This window comes from Microtus pennsylvanicus, chromosome 3, assembly GCF_037038515.1.
Source record: "Microtus pennsylvanicus isolate mMicPen1 chromosome 3, mMicPen1.hap1, whole genome shotgun sequence".
Lineage (NCBI taxonomy): Eukaryota > Metazoa > Chordata > Mammalia > Rodentia > Cricetidae > Microtus > Microtus pennsylvanicus.
The window spans coordinates 129,192,351-129,215,327 of NC_134581.1; the positions used below are offsets into that span (position 1 = coordinate 129,192,351).

General features: G+C 36.0%; 1 protein-coding gene across 4 annotated transcripts in view; it reads left to right on the plus strand.

Moving 5' to 3' along the window:
* The window catches only part of Ecpas (Ecm29 proteasome adaptor and scaffold), a 116,181-nt gene that overhangs the window by 66,055 nt on the left and 27,149 nt on the right, over positions 1-22,977 (plus strand). For all 4 annotated transcript variants that reach the window (XM_075967129.1, XM_075967128.1, XM_075967130.1 and 1 more), the window contains 16 exons: positions 740-843; positions 2,872-2,995; positions 4,399-4,479; positions 5,293-5,512; positions 6,190-6,281; positions 9,890-10,024; positions 11,448-11,610; positions 11,955-12,127; positions 13,419-13,520; positions 16,226-16,349; positions 18,121-18,266; positions 18,711-18,765; positions 19,675-19,789; positions 20,356-20,424; positions 22,151-22,268; positions 22,599-22,766. In XM_075967129.1, the coding sequence (XP_075823244.1) occupies positions 740-843; positions 2,872-2,995; positions 4,399-4,479; positions 5,293-5,512; positions 6,190-6,281; positions 9,890-10,024; positions 11,448-11,610; positions 11,955-12,127; positions 13,419-13,520; positions 16,226-16,349; positions 18,121-18,266; positions 18,711-18,765; positions 19,675-19,789; positions 20,356-20,424; positions 22,151-22,268; positions 22,599-22,766 (1,989 nt within the window). The remainder of the gene's footprint in view (positions 1-739; positions 844-2,871; positions 2,996-4,398; positions 4,480-5,292; positions 5,513-6,189; positions 6,282-9,889; positions 10,025-11,447; positions 11,611-11,954; positions 12,128-13,418; positions 13,521-16,225; positions 16,350-18,120; positions 18,267-18,710; positions 18,766-19,674; positions 19,790-20,355; positions 20,425-22,150; positions 22,269-22,598; positions 22,767-22,977) is intronic.

Genomic DNA, 22,977 nt, shown 5'->3' on the forward strand with positions numbered 1-22,977 from the left:
TGTGCCTATTTAACTTGTCTTCTAGTCTCAGCCATATTGTTGCATATGATATTACTTTTTAAATTATTATTTTGTAATTCTCACATATTTCACTTACTCTTTTGGCTGGAAGAATATGTTGGGGGAAGGTATATAGAAGTAAGCCTTTAGCGACAGTGAATTTTCAAACTGGCCAGTTTCATCAGTTATTAATCTAAATTAAGGAAATATAATTGCATATTTGAGTTTCTGTTCTCAAGTCATTGTTAACGTCAGGACAAACCTGAGAAGAGATATTTTTGTTAATTTATAGTAAGTAAGGTCATATTCTATCCTTTGAAAAACATCTGCATTTCACTTTGTGACTAAGAGTTTGAAAGCTGGCAAAGATAATGATGGAGGCCTCACAATGGCCTTGGCTTCAAGTTTGGACAGAAGTGTGTGTGTAAAGAGAGATCTCTTAGCTAGGATCTTTGCTCTATTTGCAGGATCCTTTTAGACCATAGAAGTGCATATGAGTAATGTCAGAGACGTCCAAGTAGCATGATCTTAATAGGACTAATGGTAAAGTTCAGTGGTGGATCTGTGTGTAATGTGTGAGGTCTGTCCCCCCACAAGGGAGCTCTTGAACAAATGGTTTATCTTGATTCATATTGTTTTGGACATGTGTTTATTGATATATCAAATTTATATACAATTAGGTTGACTTAGGACTGGATTGAGATGCTGATAATTATTGCTGTTTTTGTTTGTTCAATAGCCTGAAGTTCAAGTTCGGCAAGTTGCAGTGAAATTTGCCAGCACAGTGTTTCCTTCAGATCATATACCTTCCAGATATTTGCTCCTACTGGCTGCAGGAGACCCGTAAGTTTAGAAATGTCAAATTGAACTTGGGTTAATTAAGTATATTTTAAGATTACTAAAATTTATGTTGGTTGCAAAGTTGGCTGATGAAATTTAGAAGTAGTTTATTATGGAGTTAAAAGTATATACCTTCAGGTGATCCATAATAATATAGCTATATATTTATATGTTGAATTAGCATATATGTCTAAAATATATGACACATAGATAATATAGATAGAAAACTTATTGTGAAATAGTCAAATGTAAATAAAGCAAACCTCATAATTGTATAAATAATACAATTATACTTAGATACGTAATTGTATAGAGAGGTCCTCTAAAGGAGAAAAAAGGATTAATGTCTTTGATTGCTTAATATACCTATTTTGATATTTAATTTTGTTGATAGAATATCTTTTGTGTCTACTATGTTAGGATTTTAAAATGAGGTTTGCATGTCTATGTGTGTGAATTACATTACTGCTATTCTAAAGTGTACTTTTTCATGTGACTAATGTGCCACCTACTGCACTAATGAGACACCTCTTTTCATCATTCAAGTATTTCTGAAATTGATAAATGATCTTAAGCCATTATGTAAATATAATAAAATATAAGTGTGTCTATTCTAAGAACTCTTATCAAACCTATTACCTGTTTTATAGTCTCTGACATCTTAACATGTGTGAAGTACTCTATATCTGCCATATTATGTGATTATTATATCTATTTTTTCTTTTAAATAAGATTATCTTATTTTAAAGTCTAAAATAAAATTAAGCTTTCTTTTATTATTTGAATAGCCTTCCCAGTTTAAAAAATATGGGAAGTTACTTGATAACTGTTTGAGAATTTTAATTGGTTCTGTTAGATATGCTTCTGATGTCTCCCTTCAGTATGAATTGTATGTATTTTAAGTGAGTTCACTGAAGACAGGTTCTGACTTTTGTTTTTTGATCTTTTTTTTCTTCTTAATGATTTGCATTTCAGTTTGGCTCCAGTGGTGGTTTTGATTGTTAGTCTTGTTTTTGTTGACACCCCCCCCCCCCCCCCTTAAGTTTTCTAGCTACATGCCAGATATCCTAGTATCTGTGGGCTAAGGTAGCAATTGGTGTTAGAACAAGATTTCAGTCTAGGAACTTAGACAAACCTTAACCAGCATTTTTATTTATACCACAAAAACCAAAACATGACTAATTTAGTATTTTATTTACTTTTTAGTTTAATAAAAATTGTTCTGTTCAAGCAAGAAATCCTCTAGCTTTGCCTGCTTGCTCCTTCCTGCCACTCTGTAGGGGTACTCTTAGGAATGCAGGACCCTTTCAGAGGCAGTTGAGGAGTTTTGAGAAGACTTGTGATACAGAAGCAAAGTAAAGCTGTGAGGTCATTTTTTAGGTGTCATGAAATACATTAGGTTTTTTTTTTTTTGTTGTTGTTAGTTTGTTTTTTGTTTTTATTTTTTGAGACAAGGTTTCTCTAGCTTTGAAGTCTGTCCTAGAACTTGCTCTATAGACTCACAGAGATAGACCTGCCTCTGCCTCCCTCGTGCTGGGATTAAAGATGCGTGCCACCACCTCCAAGTTAGATTAGGTTTTATAGTTGTACATATGAATGCCATTCAGGTGCCAGCTTTTATAGAATTGTAGACAAACTGCTAATAAGTGTCAGAATTGAGGTGGGTTTGTAGAACACAGTACATGCTACTGAGTTTTAATGTGTGTTATAGTTGTTTGTGATTTAGTTTTAATAAGAGTAAAAGCACACAGATAGATATTTGCATAATGAGTTGCAGTAATTACTGTCTTGTTTTTTTCCCTGTGAGTAAAAGTTAAAGATGTAAGTCAATGAATCTCCAGATCTCATTAAATTATCCAAGATTGTAAGTTTTATTTTACTTTTTATTTACTGCTTATATAGCCCAAAATGTATTCAGGACAGTTTGTGAAAACTCCAGCTGTCAAATAAAATTTCTGTTTCCATTCTTCAAGTGGTGACTCTTTCAGTTGGCAAAGGTTATTTTTTAATTCTTATTTGTCTCTCTAAAAGACGAGAAGAAGTCCATGGTGAAGCACAACGTGTGTTACGATGTCTTCCTGGTAGAAACAAAAAGGAAAGTGCTTCTAAGCAGATGCCATCTTTTCCAGAAATGGTATATTACATTCAGGAAAAGGTAGGGATTTTATATAATAGATGTTGGAGTAAAATGGACATTTTAAATGTAAAAATTCTATACTTAGATATTAAATAATAAAGTTCCTAGCAATCATAGTACTTACAGTAAGAGGGAGCTACAAAGTAAGGAGAGAAATATAATTCTTATATACAATTGGTTTGTTTAGCCTAAATACAAATGACTTGTAATTTTTTTAATGCTTGTCAGCATTGAGTATGTTGAAGAAAATTTTCCTTTGGTATGACATAGTTAAAAACACATCTTTAAAAAGATTAAATTTGTTTGTTTTGCTAGTTTTATCTCCTCTTTAATGATACCAGATGTCATAAAGTAAGGATGCTTTGGAGCAGCTCAGGGTTTTTCTACTATTGTTATTCCAAATTATTTTGTAGCTCTCTGCTTTGCACAGGGTTTCTGCGGCTGACTCAGAGCATTGGCAGTAGTCATCCTCAGCACTGACTGTCCACTCTTCATGTTGGTCTGTTTTGATTATGTTAGAGACTAGCATTTCTTGGAGTGTGAGGGACATATGCAGCAGGAAGATGTTTTGTTTTGAAAAGACAAATGCAGGTGACTGTTTTGTTTAGAAAAAGACAGAAAAATGTTTTGTTTAGAAAAAAACAAAACCAAATGCATGGGACGGAGAGGTAGCTAAGTGGTTATGAGCATATGCTACTCTTGTAGACCTGAGTTTGATTTTCAGGATCTGTGTCCAGCTGTATGTGACTACAACTCTGGAGGATCCGATGCATCTGTCCTCTGTGGGGCCCTGCATTTGTATGCACACACCCACCCAGATACACTTGCATTCACATAATATAAAATGATAAAAATAAACCTTTAGGGCTGGAGAGAAGACTTAACAGTAAGACATTTTACTGTCTTGCAGACTCATGGTTTGGTTCCCAGCGTCCACATAATGCCTCACGATCATTGTAATCCTAGTTCCAGTGGATCTGAGTGTGCATATGGTACACTTAGGCAAAACATGCATATACATAAGTAAAAATCATTAAATTTTTAAAAAGGAAAAATATTGAAAAAGTCAAATGAAAGGGACTGGAGTCAAGGCAAGGAGTCAATAGTGCACTGTTTTTTTTTTCTGACAGGACCTGGGTTTGATCCCCAGAATTCACATGGTGGTTCACAACCTTCTGCAGCTTCAGCACAGGGGATATTATATGCCCTTCTGGCCTCAACATACTCTGCATGAGTGTGATGCACAGTCACATATTCTGGCAAACACCTATATATAGAGAGCAAAATAAACCTTAAAAAAAAACCCAAAGACAAATGCAAATCAACAATAGCAATATAGCTAGAAGTACAGTTATTTTGAGCTGAGTAAGAGAACAGTTAATTTTCAAAAATGTAATTTGTTTTGGGCTTATCTTTATTAGGCTTCCCATCGGATGAAAACTCCAGTCAAATACATGACCGGAACCACTGTCCTTCCATTTAATCCAGCAGCATTTGGAGAGGTAGGACTTTTGTGTCTTCCTGTGTAGTGGCTATGAAAACTAACATCATACCTAAGGTGTATCTGATCCTTTGCATTATATTAAACTCATATTATGGTATTCTTGTCCTTTTAGGGTGTTTGTTTTGACAAACAAGGCCTAGTATTTGGTAATTTGCTTTGTTTTAATTCATAGTTAACTCACTGAGGTTTCCAACTCACCTCCAACCCCTGTCTCAGGCATCAAACCTGGGGCCTTAGAAACCCCAGACAAGTACTCTACTGCCGAGTCACCCCTAGATTCCCAGTCCCTGTCTCTATTTCAGAACAAGGTGCTCTGCATTGGTTACTGTTGGGCTTTTGTAACAAGTTAGATTTGACTTTTAAAGCCAATATACTGTTGAAATTGCTAGGGTTTTCTAGGCTGGAAGGCAAAATAGGGTTTATCACATTTATTGAGAGTATTAATTTATCACATCTAAGGTGGGTTTTATGTTTTAAATTACTGATTTACACCAATTAAACTGCAATTAATCTTGTTAGAGTAGGAAGTTGGCTAGGCTTCAGTCCTAGCATGAAGAAGAAAAAGTAGTCAAACCTTTCATTAAGAAAACTTTCATTAAGAAAACACATCTGGATTTGTGTAATCTTGTTACTCCTGTTGCTAAATTGTTAATTTAATTAGCATATTGAATCATGTTTCCTGGCTTTTATTAAGATTTTGTAGTGTTTCATAAAGGATGGTGAGGAGTGAAATCTGAAAATTGTCACTTTGAAGAATATGCCCCACACTGACTTTTTAAGAAGTTGGCATTTCTCATCTTTCTGGTTTTAGATAGTTCTTTACTTGCGCATGTGCCTGGCTCATAGTGCAGGTGTGGTGCCCACCTCTCAGAGTTTGGCTGATATGCAAGATCATGCTCCAGCTATTGGACGGTACATTCGGATGTTAATGTCAAGCAATCAGGCGACAGCTTCATCTTCTAAGAGTGGAGAAACCAACCCTGTTCAAATCTACATCGGCCTGCTTCAACAGCTGTTAGCAGGTGTCGGAGGTAGGAACATAATCATACTAGGGAAAAACAGTAAAACAATTAAGCAAAAAGTTAATTTTACCTTTCTCTTCAGTATTTGTACATCTGGCTTCAGTGGGTAAGTTACAAACCCATGATCTTACAGATGACCCTGGTTAAACCCATTGGGCTTCAAAATATAATAAAAAGATAGTAATTGGGGAAAGGACTTGTAGGTAGGAGATGGTTATATGTATGTGTGTGTGTGCAACAATAGGGATGAGAAAGAAAGAAATGAGGGTCCGGAGTTAAACTGATCAGAATATACTATATAGATACACAAAATCCGCAAAAAATAAATTCAATAAAAATGTAAAAAAATAAATTTTAGACTGTGCTACGAATTTGCAGCCAATCTATTCCAACCTTCTTGACTTTTGTAAATAAACATTAACCACTGCTTACTTTCTCAGTCTCCCTGATTTATTCTTGGTGCATTTTTCATTTCAGAAAGATGTTAATTTGTCTTTTTAACTGCATATGAAAAGCAGGACATCCTATTGATAACTGAATTGCATTCTATATATTGAATTGAAATTTTCTATCTTTAGACCAGAATTTGTGTTTAAACAGTAATATTACATTTGAGAGGAATTTAGGGATTTCTTTATATTCATTCTTTTTCATGAAAGTTAAAATAGTTCTGAATTCTTATTTAGGTTTGCCAGTCATGTACTGTCTATTGGAAGCTGTGTCAGTGTATCCAGAAAAATTGGCTACCAAATTTGTAGACAAAACAGAATGGATAAAGGTATGTCCTCATGACATGTTTATTTCTCTAAGAATTCAGGTATTTCAAACTATTAAAGCATCTTTCTTCCTACCAGTCTTAATATGCTCTTTACTACTTTTAAGTCATTTAAAATGACTTAAAAAATGAAAACATGCAGGTCGACATCCCTCATGACACATCTTGGTGATGCAGTGGGATGAGTTTAAGAATCATCAATTAAAAATATTTTTCTGCGCCATGTGGTGGTGGCACACGCCTTTAATCCCAACACTCAGGAGTCAGAGACAGGTAGATTTCTGAGAGTTCAAGGCTAAGCGTAGTTCACAGAGTGAGTTCCAGGGTAGCTATAGCTATAGCTCTTACACAGAGAAACAAGCAAAGCAAAACAAAACAACAACAACAAACACTTCAAAAATATTTTATAATAATAGGTATATAATTTTGAAAAACACCTTTACATTGTATATTTATTTGTCAAGACACTTCTGTAGTTGTGACATGCCTTTAAATCTTCTTAGTTTCCCACTCGTCCTTGCTTCTGACAAACATACAAAGGACATTAATAGTTTTATGACGTGAAACCTTCTATATTGCTTATGTATATATACATAAAACAATGCATTTAAAATGTTTCCTTTCACAGTTTTGACTTTCTTTTACTGGGTAGTAGAGCTTGTAGCTAGTCTTGTAACTGTGTAGAAAACTCCTTTTTATTTTAACAGCTTCATCATTTTCCATTGCTTGGTTAATTCTAGATCCTTATTACTGACCATATAGGATTCTTATCTGTTGCAGTGCATAATACTATTTAATGCTATTTTCCATTCAGAGAAATAATTTTTCATAGCAGGGAGGATTTATTGTATTTCATGGGCGTATGTATGAGTGAGAAGTGTAGGTTTTAGATTTCCAGATGTGGAAGACGTGTCTATAATTTTGATCATGCCCACCCTTCATGTGGGGAGTACTACTAAGTTATGCTACCAGCTCAAGTAAGAGTGTTCTTCTCTCATAACACCAAAGGTGTTAGCAAATAAAATTGTAAGTGTAATTTGAATTTAGTAAAAATATGGCTCATACAGTTGTGTATGTATCTCTTTTCTGCTGTAATGTAACTCATTTTGGAAACTAGCTTGAGTTATGGTAAAATTTATAGATTTTATCTTTAAATTTGAAAATAGGAATGTAGTTTGTCAAGAGATACAAGTTTTTAATTTTTCTTGAGAAGATTTGGTCTTTTGAATGTGCTTCTTATTTTAAAAAGGGTGATCATTCTTTGTGGATATTTTCTAATTTAAACTAATGTTGTAGGTTTTGATCACTTTTAATAGAAGGTAAGAAAACTTTCTATGATATGAAGAGAAACTAGAATATGAGTTTGGTTCTAGGGCCTGTTATACAGTGACCTATGAACTAAAAATAAGGTTTTATTCTTGCTTTTTCGCCTTCCTTCCTTCCTTCCTTCCTTCCTTCCTTCCTTCCTTCCTTCCTTCCTTCCTTCCTTCCTTCCTTCCTGTTTTTTCTTTTTTTTTCTTTTCTTTTTTTGAGACAAGGTTTCTCTTTGTAGCCCTGGCTGTCTAGAACTAAATGTATAGACCAGGCTGACTTAGAACTCAGAGATAGACATGCCCCTGCCTCCTGAGTGCTGGGATTAAAGGCGTGTGCCACTGCCACCTAGCACTATTGTTCACTTTATCTGAAAAAAAAAAATGCTGGAGTTTGAAAAGAGTGCTTTGCACGTGGTAGGCCGGTGTTTTTCCTCCGAACCACAACTATAGATATTTTATATTTGTAAGTAGGTGAAAAAAATAACAAAACACATTATTTCATGACATACAGGCTGCAGTCCTCATTTTATTGGAACACATTTGTGTCCATCCCTCTATGTATTATCTTTGCCTGCTTTTGTGAACAGTGGCATAATGGAGTAGCCCCCAGAGTGACCAGATAGACCACAGGGTCTTGGTTTTTCACAGAAAAATTGGTTTACTGATCTTTATTTTAAATCAACTACATTTATTTTGCCTGTTTTAATGGACATGAAGCTAAGATTTTTGTTGTTGTTGTTGTTTTGAGACAGGGTTTCTCTGTGTAACATTCTTGGTTGTTTGAACTTCCTTGGTAGACCAGGCTGGCCTTGAACTCATAGCAATTCACCTGCCTCTGCCTTCTATGTGCTGAGATTAGAGGCAAACACCATCGCCGCCCAGCTGAGATTTTTGTATATAATTTCAGCTCATTACAATTTTTCTTTATTTTATATTTTTAATAAAATATAATTAAATCACTTCTCCCTTCTCTTTCCTCCTTTTAATCCTTCCCATATTCCTCCCCAACTCTCAAATTGATAGCCTCTTTTTCTATTAATATTTTATATATATGTATGTGCGTGTATATATACGTATACACATAGAGAGAGAAATATATTCATACAGTCTGATGAGTTCATTTTTGTTGTTTGTGTGTATATGATTTCAGGGCTGACCACTTTGTATTGGATAACCAGTCAGGGAGCTCATCCCTGGGAGAGGCTAATTCTCCCTCAGCAATCATTGGTTGCCTGTAGTTCTTTGTCTAGGGGTGGGACCTGGTAAGATTTCCCTCTACTGTGTTAGTATGTCTATTAGTATTGTCATTGTTCGGGTCTTGTTTATCCAACCAATTTGAAGAGAGACAGTCTTATGACACCCCTATCTCCAAAACCTGTTCTGTGATGTTACGTGAATCATAGAGGCAGGAGCTGTGCTGCAAATGTATCCATTTAGGCTGGACTCTCCCACAATCCATTGATGTTTGCATTGTGTTCAGTTGTGGTTTTCTATAATGGTCTCCATTTGTTATAGAGAGAAGCTTTTATGATGAGACATGATAAGTATTCTTACCTCTGGGATAGGAATAAGATTTAGATTGTAGTTAGGAATTATCCTGGCCTAACTAAGTGGTAATAGTTCTTTTTTAATACCTTACTAGTCCTGGACAGTTGGGTAGATTTATAGTACCAGGCATGATTTCCCTTCTTTTGAATGGGCCTTGAGTCCATTTAGATAGCTGTTGGTTACCATTGATTTGGCTTGCTATTTTTACACGTTTCTGGATATCTTGCTTTGCTGGTCACTGTTGTGGCTCATAGATGTCACAGCTGAATAGGACTGTTAATATGGCACTTGCATAGTATTTTGTGATACTATGGAAGCTAGACTGCGGGAGGAGGATTTCAGGTTAGATCCAGTTCAAATATATTAAGCTTGTTTTTGAATATTTCATACGTGAACATAATATATTCTGATAATTCTCTCCCTTATTTCTTTTTATCTTTGTCTTACACCTTTTACCCTCTTCTATCTCACCACTGGCCTCTTTCCCATATTTGTGACTTTTGGGTTTTTTATTTTTTGTGACCATTTAGTTTAACCAAGGACATATATGTGCCCTTTGTATTATGACTGTCCATTGGAGCCTGGCAGAGTCATTTTGTTTGGAAATAATAATTTCTTGCACTGCATTTTTCATGGAGAACAATAGATTGAATGTTAAATATATCATTTACTTTTATAATTTTAAATGTCAACTTGTCAGCAGGAAGATGGTTATGAATCATATACCTCTCTCTTTTCTGTGTTGCTCAGAGTCTAATGAGTAGCAGTAAAGAAGAAATGCGTGAATTGGCGGCCTTGTTTTACTCGGTGGTTGTGTCAACAGTATCTGGAAATGAATTAAAGTCAATGATAGAACAGCTTATAAAGGCTACAAAAGACAATCATGTATGTTACCAGTTTATCTTCATTCTTCTTTATTGTTTAAATAAAACAACTTTGCATTTTGACAAAATATACAAACCTGTCTCTGAAACTCAGGCACTGTTATTAATCCTAGGGCAAGTTTTCTTTTTTTAAACCAGCAGATTTATCCAGTTTGAGATCTAAGTACTGTTAGGACAAGAACTTAGGAGCCATTTTGCTAGGAAGAATCAATTTCTATTTTGTGCCTGTAAGACAGTGAAAAATATGAAATTTTGATTATGAAATATGAAAAAAAGAAATGACATTTTGTTTCTATCCCATTTTTCTCTCAGTTCTGGAAATAGTTGAATCTTTAAGGGACATCTTCTTAGATTAGGAAATTTACTTGCAAGAGTGGACTAACCTGAGTATGTTGGAGTTTTTGAGCCTGAGTCTCACTGTGTAGTCGAGGCAGCTTTCAGACTCGAGATTCTCCTGCCTTAGTATGTGCCACTGTACTCAATTTTGTTCTCATTTTTAGTAGGTGATAGGGTTTTACATAGTATCTGATTGTACTTTTAGTTTTTAGGTTTCTATTTGTAAAGCAAACTTACACATTGTTTATAAGCCTTTATAAGTAAAAATTGCATAGATGTGTTGATTCTGTCACTCCAATAAATAGATTTTAACTATGTGTTTGAAAAGTACTGTTTTAGTTAATGTGCACATTGTGGTAGGCATTTATTTGGGAATCCCCAGGGCTGCCTAGTGTTCAGTTATTAGCTCTTCCTATTCCCATCTCTGCTACCACTTAATAACTGCAGTAAAAGCAAACTTGATTAGTATATTACCTAATTTGTATTTGAAGATTTTAGTAGTTAGAAAAAGGACTGCTCATTGTATTTTGTTGGCAGTATAGAGAATTTATCCTTGAGCATTATGATAACTAGCTGTATAAACAAGAAGAAAGCATAGTGGTTATAGTGATGCTCAGTGGTTAAGAGCACTTGGCTGCTTTTCAGAGGACCTGGGTTCAATTCACAGCACCCACATGGCAGCTCACAACTGTATGTAACTCCATTTCCAGGGACCTGATACCCCTTCTGGTTTCTGGAGACAGAGCATGAACATTAGCACACATTGAGGCTGACACTCATACATAAAATAAAAATTAGATAAGAAGGAAAGTATAAGGACTACAGAAGCATATTTAAAAAGTCACCTGGCCCACAGTTGAGGTTGTATGAAATTAAAGTATCTAAATCTGGATATGAGTAGAGATTCTCCGCATTCTCTGTTAGAAACTCTTGTTAGAAACTGCTCTTGTTTAAGTCATTGACTTTTAGTAGAATCATTTTATTTTCTAGCCTTAGGTTTTATCAGAGAAATTACTCTAACAACAGTTATTTCAGCATGTCTTTTCATGTGTGAGGTAGAAACAGTGCTATTATGTTATTAAATTCAGAGCCCTGAGGTACAGCATGGATCTTTGCTTGCGTTGGGATTCACTGTGGGAAGATACCTGGCTAAGAAGAGGATGAGAGCAGCAGAGCAGCACGACCTGGAGACAGATGCTGGTCTCTTGCCTGAGCAGGAGGAGCTCATTCGGAGTGCAACGGAAACAATAGGTGAGTGCCGTACTGACTTGGGTGCTGCAGGGTTTGGATTATGTTAAATTTTTAATATGGTATTTTAGTTTCTTCTTATAATATTTCACTTTAAAGACACAAGCTTTTCCATAAAATAACCTGTTTTCTCCATGTTCTTATATTCTAGTGTCAGTTATGTTATGGGGAAAACTAACGTTCAAGGACACTTAAGTCCTCTTGTCACGCTGTCAGCAAGTGGTCAACCAGAAAACACCAGAGACCTTGATTTCCTGTTGCTGCTTTAAAAAATTAGTACATGGCTGATTGTTTTAAATCATAAGAATAACTAGTGTGCTATCTGTTGTGTCTACATGTGCTCACAGGTTCATTTTTAGACAGTACATCACCTCTTTTGGCAATTGCTGCCTGTACAGCCCTGGGTGAAATTGGCAGAAATGGTCCTCTCCCGATCCCCAGTGAAGGATCTGGATTTACCAAACTTCATCTGGTAGAAAGCTTACTCAATAGAATCCCTTCCAGTAAAGAAACAAATAAGGCAAGCCTTTCTTTTTCTTTTTTTCCCCTTTCCTTTCTGGAATTCATAGTTGTATGAACTAACAAAGCCAAGTTATTATGAGTATAGTCATCTATCTGTAGCCATCCGTGCCCACTGCAGATAGAATAAAATTTTACTAATGTGTTAAAAATGATAAAGATGTAATTTTGATAAAGGTATTTGCTTTTTTTAAATTTGTTTTTGAGGGAGACATGTATAAACTGCTTTGTATGTTATCTTTTGATCCAGTTATTCTAATTTAGCTCCTTAACAGTTTGGCTTTCAGTGACTATTTTTGTTATGCAAAAGATATAAGTGCCCAGTCTCCTGATCTATATAGCTTTAGGGCAGTGCGGATCTTACTCTCTCACAGCCAGTCTGGCTTGGAGAAGTGTAGGCATTAGGAAGCGGTGTGAATAAGCTGAGGGAAGAACAGTTAGAGGTTTTTTTTTTCCCAATATTTATTTATTTATTATGTATACAATGTTCTGTCTGTGTGTATGCCTGCAGGCCAGAAGAGGGCACCAGACCTCATTACAGATGGTTGTGAGCCACCATGTGGTTGCTGGGAATTGAACTCAGGACCTTTGGAAGAGCAGGCAATGCTCTTAACTGCTGAGCCATCTCTCCAGCCAACAGTTAGAGTTTTTAAGTTGACATAATTGTTTTCATAGACTTTGCAACATTCTTGTAATTAAAGTACCTGATGTCGAAGGTGAAGGTGCTTTAATGAGTAGGAAAATACCAGTTTACTATACGTTTTCAGAAAAACATTGTGGTCTTGTTCTTGGTTTAGCTGCTATTTAAAACCAAGACAATACATTATATAGTTTTCTTTTTAGCTATCATTATCTGGTCTTTAGCCATTGATGAATAATGCAAGTTACCCAAGATATTGCCACAGGTTTCACATGTATTAAAAGTAAGTCATTTCTGTGGGAGATAACAAGGAGATATCAGAGGACTGATATAACTTGCCCAAGGGCTACTAAGTTGTATAGATAATTTTGTGCCTATAAACCACATTTGTTACCTTGACAGTTTAAATAATAAACCTAAGACTTTTTTATTTTTTATTTTTGTAGGTATAGATTTTTAATGGGCTTAGTTTTCTGCTTCTACTGTCTTTATAATTCTGTAAAATTGGGCACTTTTGTAATAATATAGGCGTTGGTATATTTGGCAGATGAATTTCCTGTTCCTGTCTTCTCATCTTGGAAATACTATTTTGAGATAAAACTGTTACTTAATTTGTTTAAATTAAAAAAAAAAAGAATCTCTGTTCTTCCAGATGAAAGAACGAGCAATCCAAACACTGGGCTATTTTCCAGTTGGAGATGGGGGTTTTCCCCATCAGAAACTCCTTTTGCAAGGTCTGATGGATTCTGTGGAGGTATTTATATTGTTATTCAAATAAACATATTTTAGTTGTTTTGCTTACTCTTGAAATTTTAAAATTTTGTTTTATTGGGGGATTATTACTTTCTTTTATGTGTATGGGTGTTCTATCTTTTTGTGTCCCTCTTATAGTGCCCATAGAGGCCAAAAGAAGGCAGTGGATCCCCTTAAACTGTAGTTACACATGCTCATTAGTCACCTGTGGGTGCTGGGAATTGAACCTGAGATCTCTGGAAGAATAGTTAGTATTCTAAAGTACTGAACCATCTCTCCAGCCCCTACTCTGAGATTTATTTTTTAAATTAAACATTTGTTCCTTCATCATATTTAATTTTGAGTGCTAGCTTTAGGCTTGTTACTGTGTTAGATATAGCTCTATGAATTGTGTATCTGGGAAAGACTCTGATTGTTGAGTGGACCATGGTATAGTAGAACTAGAATAAACCAATTAGCCCCTTGTGGAGAGTTGTAGCTGATATTCTTGTTGCTGTTGAGTTACTGATGCCCAGTGTTGTGCAAAAAGACCTAGTTAGTGAATACTAGCAAATTGAGCAAATTGTGGTGTCTTAACATGACCTAATCTTGCCTCTGCCTAACTCATGTCTCTTTGCTCTGAGCTTCTGAAAAGCTCATGTTTCCTTTTCAGATTGTTGCTGTGCTCCTTGAAAACCTTTTTGGCATTTAAACTAGATTAGATTCTTTAGTTATAGTGGCTTGGAACCCTTTTCTTCATAGTGTTTATCACATTTTCTCACTGTTGTTTATTCAAAAGGCAGGGTCTGCTTTGCTCATTATTACTCAAGTTTCTAGCAGTATGATTGTAAAGGTAGATTTTCATAAATATTGGTAGAAGTAAGTGATTAGGAAGATAATTTGCATAGAAGGCAGGAGAATCCTAAAGGAGGGTGTAATTGTGTCAGAGAATTCTGCTTGAGTGGGAAGTAACTCCTGAGCCCTGCCTGGTAGGAGGAAAGAAACAGACTTTAATTGAGGCTGAAAGATGTGAGGTTAAAATAACTGAGTAAGAGAACTGGAATTGAAATTCAAGCCTGCTTTCTTTTGTTTTCTCTCTGTGGGAGAGTGAATCCCATACTAAGCATGTACTCTACCACTGAGCTGTGTCCCCATTTCCATACAGTGTCTTCACAGTGAATTATACTCATGCCAGTATCATCAGATGCTAGTTGTCTTGGTTATTTTCCAGTTGCTGTCACAAAACACCACAACCAAGGCAATTTACAGAGGAAAGAGCTTATGGCTTATAGTTCAGAGGGTGAATCAGGACCATCATGGCAGCAGGCAGTAAGGCACTAGAGCAGTAGCTGAGAGCTACAAGTATGAGTTAGAGAAAGCTAACTTGGAATGGCCTAGTCCCAAAGCTTACCCCAGTGACATATTGCCTCTTACAAGGCCACACCTCGAATCCTTCCCAAATAGTCCCACCAGCTGGGTACCCAGTGTTCAAATATATGAGCTTATAGAAGCCATTCTCATTCAAACCACCACATCTGTTTTATTGTAACCTCTTGGGAAGAAGCTTATATTTACCTCTTCATCTTTTCCTTTGTGATGTCAACTCTCATTGTGGTTAAGTAAGAGCTTGTTGGGTTCTTAACATAGTTTGATGTCATTGTTTTAAAAATTTAGAAATACAAAAAAACCTGAAAAACCAAAACCATGGAATCAATGTAGAAAGATTAAAGGATAAGGATGAGTGAAAAACTGAATCTGAGAAACAGAATCCTAAAATAAAGCCCTAATGTGCTTTTTGGTATGTTTTAACATTTTTTTTTAATGGTGCTTGGATCAAACCTGTGACTTTACCCATAGACAAGTACTCTCCTAGTGAATACCTGGCAAACCCCACTTTAAACTTCATTTTGGAAAAATTCAAACCTATACAAAAGAATAACAATATAGTGATTTTCCATAAACTTGCCTTATATTTCCTTGCTATATAGTAAGCCTAGTTACCTTATCATTCCTAAATTAGCTATTGGGTTTTGGTTTTGGTTTTTATGCCAATTATGGTATCAACAATAGGAAATAGTCAGGCACACTAAATAGTGAAAGCTTTGTCTAAATTAGTATCATTTAATCCTTATGGCCTGATGAGGTAACTGATGATATTGTGTTGATTTAACTGGTAAGGCTGTCAGGTATATGTAGCTGTTGAGAAACTGAGCTAGAAATTCCATTGAGGTGGCTTCACCTTTGAACCACCGTAAGCCCCTACATAAGCCTACCATTTTCAAAGATTAATAGTCTCTACATAGTGAGTCTGTGCTGAGGGTGAGAAGCAATCTCATGGAGGTGAGAAATGAGCTTCAAATTTGTCTTAGTTCTCCATTCCTTCATTCCAACCACTTCTGAATCACTGAGTTAGCTTAAACAAGGAAAAAGAGTGAAAATAAAACCTGCTGAGAAGTAAGATATAATGCAGCTCTTTTGGGCTGTGGTGGTGCACGTGTTGAATCCCAGCACTTGGGAGGCAGAGGCAGATGGATCTCTGTGAGTTCTTGTAGGCCAACCTGGTCTACAAGAGATAGTTTCAGAACAGACTCCAAAGCTACATTGAAACCATGTCTTAAGAAACCAAAAATAAATAGATAAGTAAATAAATAAAACAGCTCTTTTATAGAAATGGATATTTAAGGGAAATGCTCTCCTATTCATGGATTCTATTTTCCTTCATTGAAGGCCAAGCAGATAGAACTTCAGTTTACTATTGGTGAAGCCATCACCAGTGCTGCAATAGGAACCAACTCTGTGGCTGCCCGAGATGCCTGGCTGGTGACTGAAGAAGAATACACACCTCCTGCTGGTATCAAATATTTGTCTATTGATTTACTGAGTTTCTGAGTGGCTTTCTTCTGTTCTCTGTCATATTCGAGGCAAAAATATTTTTTCCCCAAATATTGATGCATGCCTTCAAATTTGGTTTGTCAAGGAGAATGGTTGATTAAAGAAGATTGAACAAACCAGGTAGTGGTGGTACACACCTTTAATCCCAGCATTCAGAAGGCAGAGGCAGGAGGATCTCTGTGAGTTCAAGGCCAGCCAGAGCTACTGCCCCTTCCAAAGATTGAATATGAAAATTAGAACTTTCCCAGCCTCTTGTATCTCATTCATTACTACATAATGAAGCTCCACTGTCCCTTGCTAATCCTGGAAGTGTGCTAGAATTTAGTGACTGAATAATCAAGAGAGTATGTATGTGATTCCCGAGTATATATTACAGACATTAAGATTTTAGACTAAGGTGATTTATGCCTGCAATCCCAGCATTTTGGATGCTTAGGCAGGAGGATTGCAAGTTGAAGAACATATGGGCTAAATAATGAGATCAAAACCAGTTTGAGCTATATAGTGAGATTTTTGTCTCCATAGCAAAACAAAACAAAAAAACAACAAAACCAAAATCAAGGCCTAGCAAGACCACTCTGCAAGTCAAGGTGCTTACTGCCAAGTCTGATGGCCTGAGTTCTATCACTGGAACCCCATGACATAGAACCATCTCTAGCAGAGCTGACCTCTCACTGCCATGTGTGTGCTGTGGCATGAGCTTTCATGCATATCTACATGTGTGCACATTACACACAAAAAATGAATAGGCCCAGTTTTAAAAATTAAAGAAAAAACAAAGTAAAACAAAAAAAGTCCTAAGTACAAAATAACTCAGTTATCTTCTTTCTTGGATCGATTTGAATTTCAAATTGAAAATATATTTTAGTATTGAACCAGGGTTGTTTTTATCTTTAAAGCTAAAAGATAAATCATAAAGTATTTTTATTTTATCTTCTTAGTTGGGAAAATTAAATAAGAATGTTTTCATGGTAACAATACCATTGTGAATTGTATTCTGTAATGAATATAGTTATTATACTTAGTGTTATAGTTAACATTTATCATTGTAGCATCATCTCACCTATTATAGAAGACTTAAAAGAACTAGGAAAACCATTTTTCTTGAAGTATAAATGTGGTTGATGGAAGCCAAACTAGCCCCCTGAGGCTTCTGTTTGAATGCATGTGAGTTAAAGCAAGACAATATTCGTGTAATGGAAGGGGAAAGAGGCATTCATCAAGCCTCAGTACTGTTGGGATTGTGAAACCCCGAGGAAGAGAGACAAATGTGTTATAGCTGGAAGACAAAAATTGAAAGGCAAAGCTATTGCTTGGTTTGTTCTTAGATGGAAGCATAAGAAAGATTTAGTAAAGGAAAATGGCTGAGTTTGAAGAGAGTGGGGAATTTTTATTCCAGTGAACTAGTGTTATTTCATACATTAAAATGCTGGTTTATACTAAGCTCCTGGACATCTTGATCATTTTTTTATTTGTATTTTTCGAGACAGGGTCTCTCTGTGTAGCTTTGGGGCCTGTCCTGGAACTCACTCTGTAGACCAGGCTGGCCTTGAACTCACAGAACTCTGCCTCCCTCTGCCTTCCAAGTGCTGGGATTAAAGGCATGTGCCACCACTGCCCAGTGGTCATGTGTCATGTGGTTATTGTATGAGTATTGATTTAACTGTGACTTTTTAAAGGAAATTATATTTGTGTGTTTTAATCATAATCATTCTTTGCTTTTTCCTCAGGTGCCAAAGTGAATGATGTTGTCCCTTGGGTTTTAGAAGTTATTTTAAGTAAGCATATTATCAGCCCCAACCCACATGTGAGGCAAGCTGCCTGCATCTGGCTCCTTTCTCTTGTGAGGAAGCTAAGTACCCATGTAGAAGTGAAGGTGAGCTTCATAATATGCATTGTATATGTGATGAACTCTATAAGGATCCCAGAGTATTTATAAATTAAAATAGGAAGAAAGTATGTGAAGGTTGGAATCATTAAAATAAAGGAGAAGTTCTGAAATAGGCTCCGTGTGAAGCAGTGAAGGATGATGATCTGATTAATACTGGCAAGAACATGATCTCAATGTGAAGATGTAATGTCAGAAGTGCCAATAATGGGGACGTTCATACTGGGACAAAAAGGGTTAGAGCAGATGCTTAGACTACCTGTGTAGGGTACAGCTTCTAGTGATGTGAACATCTATAAAGGCGAGGGAATGGAAAGGTTCATGACTGCCTTGGTTCTAAGACTCCCTGATCTCAGTGTACCTTACAGTGAGGTGCTTTATTCTCTGAAGAGGTAGGATTTCAGTGCTCTAATGCCTTTTCTCTTCTTTCAGTCTCATCTTAAAGAAATTCAGAGTGCATTTGTTTCAGTTCTGTCAGAAAATGACGGTAGGTTGTTGGTAAATACTTGACTTGTCAAATTCTTTAAACTTGTATTTTAAGTTTTAAAAAGTATGGGTTAATGAGCCGCAGCACAAAGACCTCAGAGCCATGTGACTAAGATAGAGTGAGCCATACATCTTTTTAATGCCAGCATGTGGGAGGTCAGGGGCAGGAGGATCGTGAGGTTCTGTTTCTATCCCAGAACTGCAATACAATTAAAAATTAAATGTTTTAGTATCAAAGGTAATTGTATTAAGGTGTGAAGACCAAGATTAATTATTACAGAACCATATTCCTAGGGTATCAGAAATTGGAATTCTTCCTTTTATATGAATTACAGCATCTGCAACTTTACATTTTTTAAAAATAGATTTGAGGCCTTAACATTAGTGTTAAAACCTTTTCTACTTCTGGTTACTTTTCCTCTTTGATTAAAGCTAGGAAAAAGCAAATATTTTAGATGGGAAAGGGGAGGAGTGGAAGAGAGGAGAGAGGGGAAATGGGTTGGTATGTAAAATAAATGGGAACAAAAGTTACTTAAGTAAAACACAGAAAGAAGTTTAAAACATCTTATTTGAAGACACGTGGCCTTGTAGTCCCTTTATTTTTCTGAAGTTGGATTGAGTATTGTAAAATCCTGGGAGATTGTGTCATCTCTAATAGAAACAGTGTGTGTTGGTGTTCTCATCCCATGGCTATTGCTGTGACTGTAATTTATTGGCATTTTATTCCTGTTTGATCATGGCTTTCATCTTTGTTGTCTCATGATATACTGAGTTGATTTAGGAAAATAGAGTAATTCTGCTCTCACATCTCTATTTTTATATAATTTCAAGATAATTACTTGAAAGAAAATAATTGGCCAGAAGACAAATTTATTTTAGAATAGTATAATTTTGTCTGCCTTTTTTGTAGAACTCAGCCAAGATGTTGCCTCAAAAGGACTTGGATTGGTTTATGAGCTGGGCAATGAACAAGATCAACAAGAATTGGTGTCTACACTTGTAGAAACACTTATGACTGGCAAAAGGTACAGTGAATTTTAAAATTTCAGGTATGACTACATAGTACCTTGAGACTGTAATATGGAAGAAGGAAAAATTCCTTCTACTTATTAAAACATTGTATATCAGTGCTTGTTACACAGTTTATCCCAATGTATAATCTGTTTACTTAGAAACATTGTACTGTGTTAGGATTTCCAACTTGAAGCCTACAATGATAGTTAAAACATCCAGGTTAGAAAAACACTGTAAAACCTTTGGCTAAAAGAAGTTAAGATGTGATGAATAAACTTGAATATCATTCATAATCTGATCTGTGGTGAGTGCATGGAGGGAGACTGGTTTTGTAATTGCTGCTTTCTGCTACCTCCTTGGGGGAAGAGTAGTTTTTATGTGTGACAACAGTGGCTGTAACTTTACATAGAAATCTTTAATATTTGTGAATTTGTTTTGTTTGTATTTGAGTTTAGAAAATTTGCATTCTAATAGAAAAGAATAGTTTATATCTTTCATATGCTAGATACACATTTTATTGCTCTTTGTTGGTATGAAAAATTTGAAGCTAATTTAAATTTTTGTTTATTTGTTTTAGAGCTAAACATGAAGTTTCTGGAGAGACCGTGGTATTTCAAGGGGGAGGCCTTGGCAAAACACCTGATGGGTAAGTGTGCTAAATCTCAAGCCATTGATGGTCAGTTAAGGCAGAGCAGGAATGGTCCTTATTGATGAATAAATAAAGAATGGCATGAGAAAAAACCCTACTGCTTTAGATTGGGTTTCCTTGGAAACAGACTCTGAGCTAGAGATTTGTATGTTGGAGGTTTATTGTAGAATACCCTGGGGATTGTCCTTGGGAGGGGTGAGTAAGTAGACACTACCATCACTCTGATGATAGAGTGAAAATTGAACTGTTGCCATAGTCTCATTGGACACTGAATTCTTGAGGAACTTTAGGCTAGGATGGCATGCCCATCAGGGTTGTCCTGCTCTGAGACACAGAGCCTTGACCTTAGACTCACTTATCAGGCCTGTTCAGTGACTAATCATTGCTGGTAGGCTGCTTTGTGGGAGACCGTGACTTCAAAGACTAAGGTTCTCAGAGACTGACACTAGGTTCAGAACTCTGTGCTCCCTGGAAGCTGTGTTCTGAGTAGAGACCTTGTATAGCACTACTTTAAATTATTTATTTATTTATTTTTGTGAAAACTTTGTGACTTAGGTTAGTCACTTAGTGACTTAGGTTAATATTGGTGCTATCCCTTTTTCATTATTATTTCAGTGTGGTTTTATTGTTATTTTTCTTCTGAGAATTGTCAAGTAAATTATGACGCTTGTTCTGTTTTCCTGTGTGGCATTTGAAATAAAAGAAAGCTGCAAGTGGCTTATCTGTCTGCTATTCCATTTTTCACTGTTTTCACATCGAAGGTTTTTTTTTTTAATTTGCTTGTTTTTATTTTTGCTTTTCTGGGCTTTTTTTGGTTTTCTTCCTCTTCTTGTTTTTTGGGGAATGAGGTCTCATTATGTTGTCTATGTTGCTCCTGAACTAGTTGGTTCAGTTGAAGCCTCTGGTATGACTACAGAAGTACAAATCACTGTACCTGGCTTCTTTCTGTATTAAAAAGTGCTATTTTTTTTTTACAAAATGATAATTAAGCAAATAAAATTTTCCTAGAGGAAATTTAACACAGATGTTTTTAAATTACTCAAAGTAATGAGAGATATGTGCAACATGTTGAGTTTTTGAGTTGTCTTCCAAGGTGCAAAGAGCTTCGCATCCATGGGACGTCAGGCACATATTAGGTATTGTGTTTGTAACTACCAAATACCTGATAAAAAAATCAACGGGGTAGAAGGATTTATTCTGGTTCATAGTTGGATGCTGTAAGATCTGTCTGTGAAAGGGAAGGAATGTTGTAGATGACTCTATGGTGGTAGGAGTGTTTAATGGTACTCCACCTCCTGACCTCTTAGAATAGAAAAGGAGAGATAGGGCAGGAATTGGTACTGGACTATAAAATCTCAAAGTTCATTCCTTAGTAACTCCTTCCTTAGAAAGCCAAGATCAGCATCTTAGACATTCTACAATCTTCCAAAACAGCACCATGAGCTGGGTACCAAGTATTCAAACACTTGAGCCAATGGGAGACATTTCATGTTAAAATCACAACAGGTTTTTACCATCAGAAAGACATAGGAATTATTGATGATTGAAGTATATGACTATATTCTTGTCTTCTGTTTCCTCGGTGTTAATAATGGTACTAGCAACTGAGGAGAAAAAAACAATTTAGAAGAGACCCCCCAACATTGATAGTAAAATGCACACCAGTCCAAAGATAGCTAGAAAAATGTCTTAGTATATATATCTCTTTTTGTTTGTTTCTAAGCCAGGGACTTTCTACTTACAAGGAACTTTGTTCTCTGGCAAGTGATCTCAGTCAGCCAGATCTGGTATATAAATTTATGAATCTGGCAAATCATCATGCAATGTGGAACTCCAGGAAGGTAAGTTGCTGTATTGTTTTGTTTCTTTCTTAAGTTTTTGCTGGAGGTTAAACTCAGGACCTCATACATACCAGGCAAATGCTCTAGTACTGAACAGTATACTCCCAGATTTTCTCCAAGAGCAAACTTGGTATATTAACCATGTAGTGCCAGTTGATGTCTGTGTCTGAGAGCCAGACTAGCATAGTAGCCATTATTACTGCTAAAGCTGGAATACGGAATGTTTTATTAAGGACAAGTTTGAGAAAGACTATTTTCTTGCCTTTTTGTATTTAATATGTTAGTATTTACTATGACAGTCATTTATAAGTTATTCTTTATTGTTTTTAGGGTGCTGCTTTTGGTTTTAATGTAATTGCTACCAGAGCTGGAGAACAACTGGCTCCTTTTCTGCCTCAGCTAGTTCCTCGACTTTACCGTTACCAGTTTGATCCCAATCTTGGAATTCGACAGGCTATGACAAGTATTTGGAATGCATTGGTCACCGACAAGTCAATGGCAAGTATCTGTGAACCTGTGTGTTCAGAAGCACTGTAGCTTGCCTGTGGTACCCCATAGGTTGAAACCCAGTGTTCTCCCATGCACACCTTTGTATGTTTATTTGCTGTCAGTGCTTGTTGTTTGCTTTTTTCTTTCAAAGATGCTGTAACATTTACTAAGATCTAAAAAATGGAAATGATCTAAAAGTTCATTGGGTGGATAGATGGTT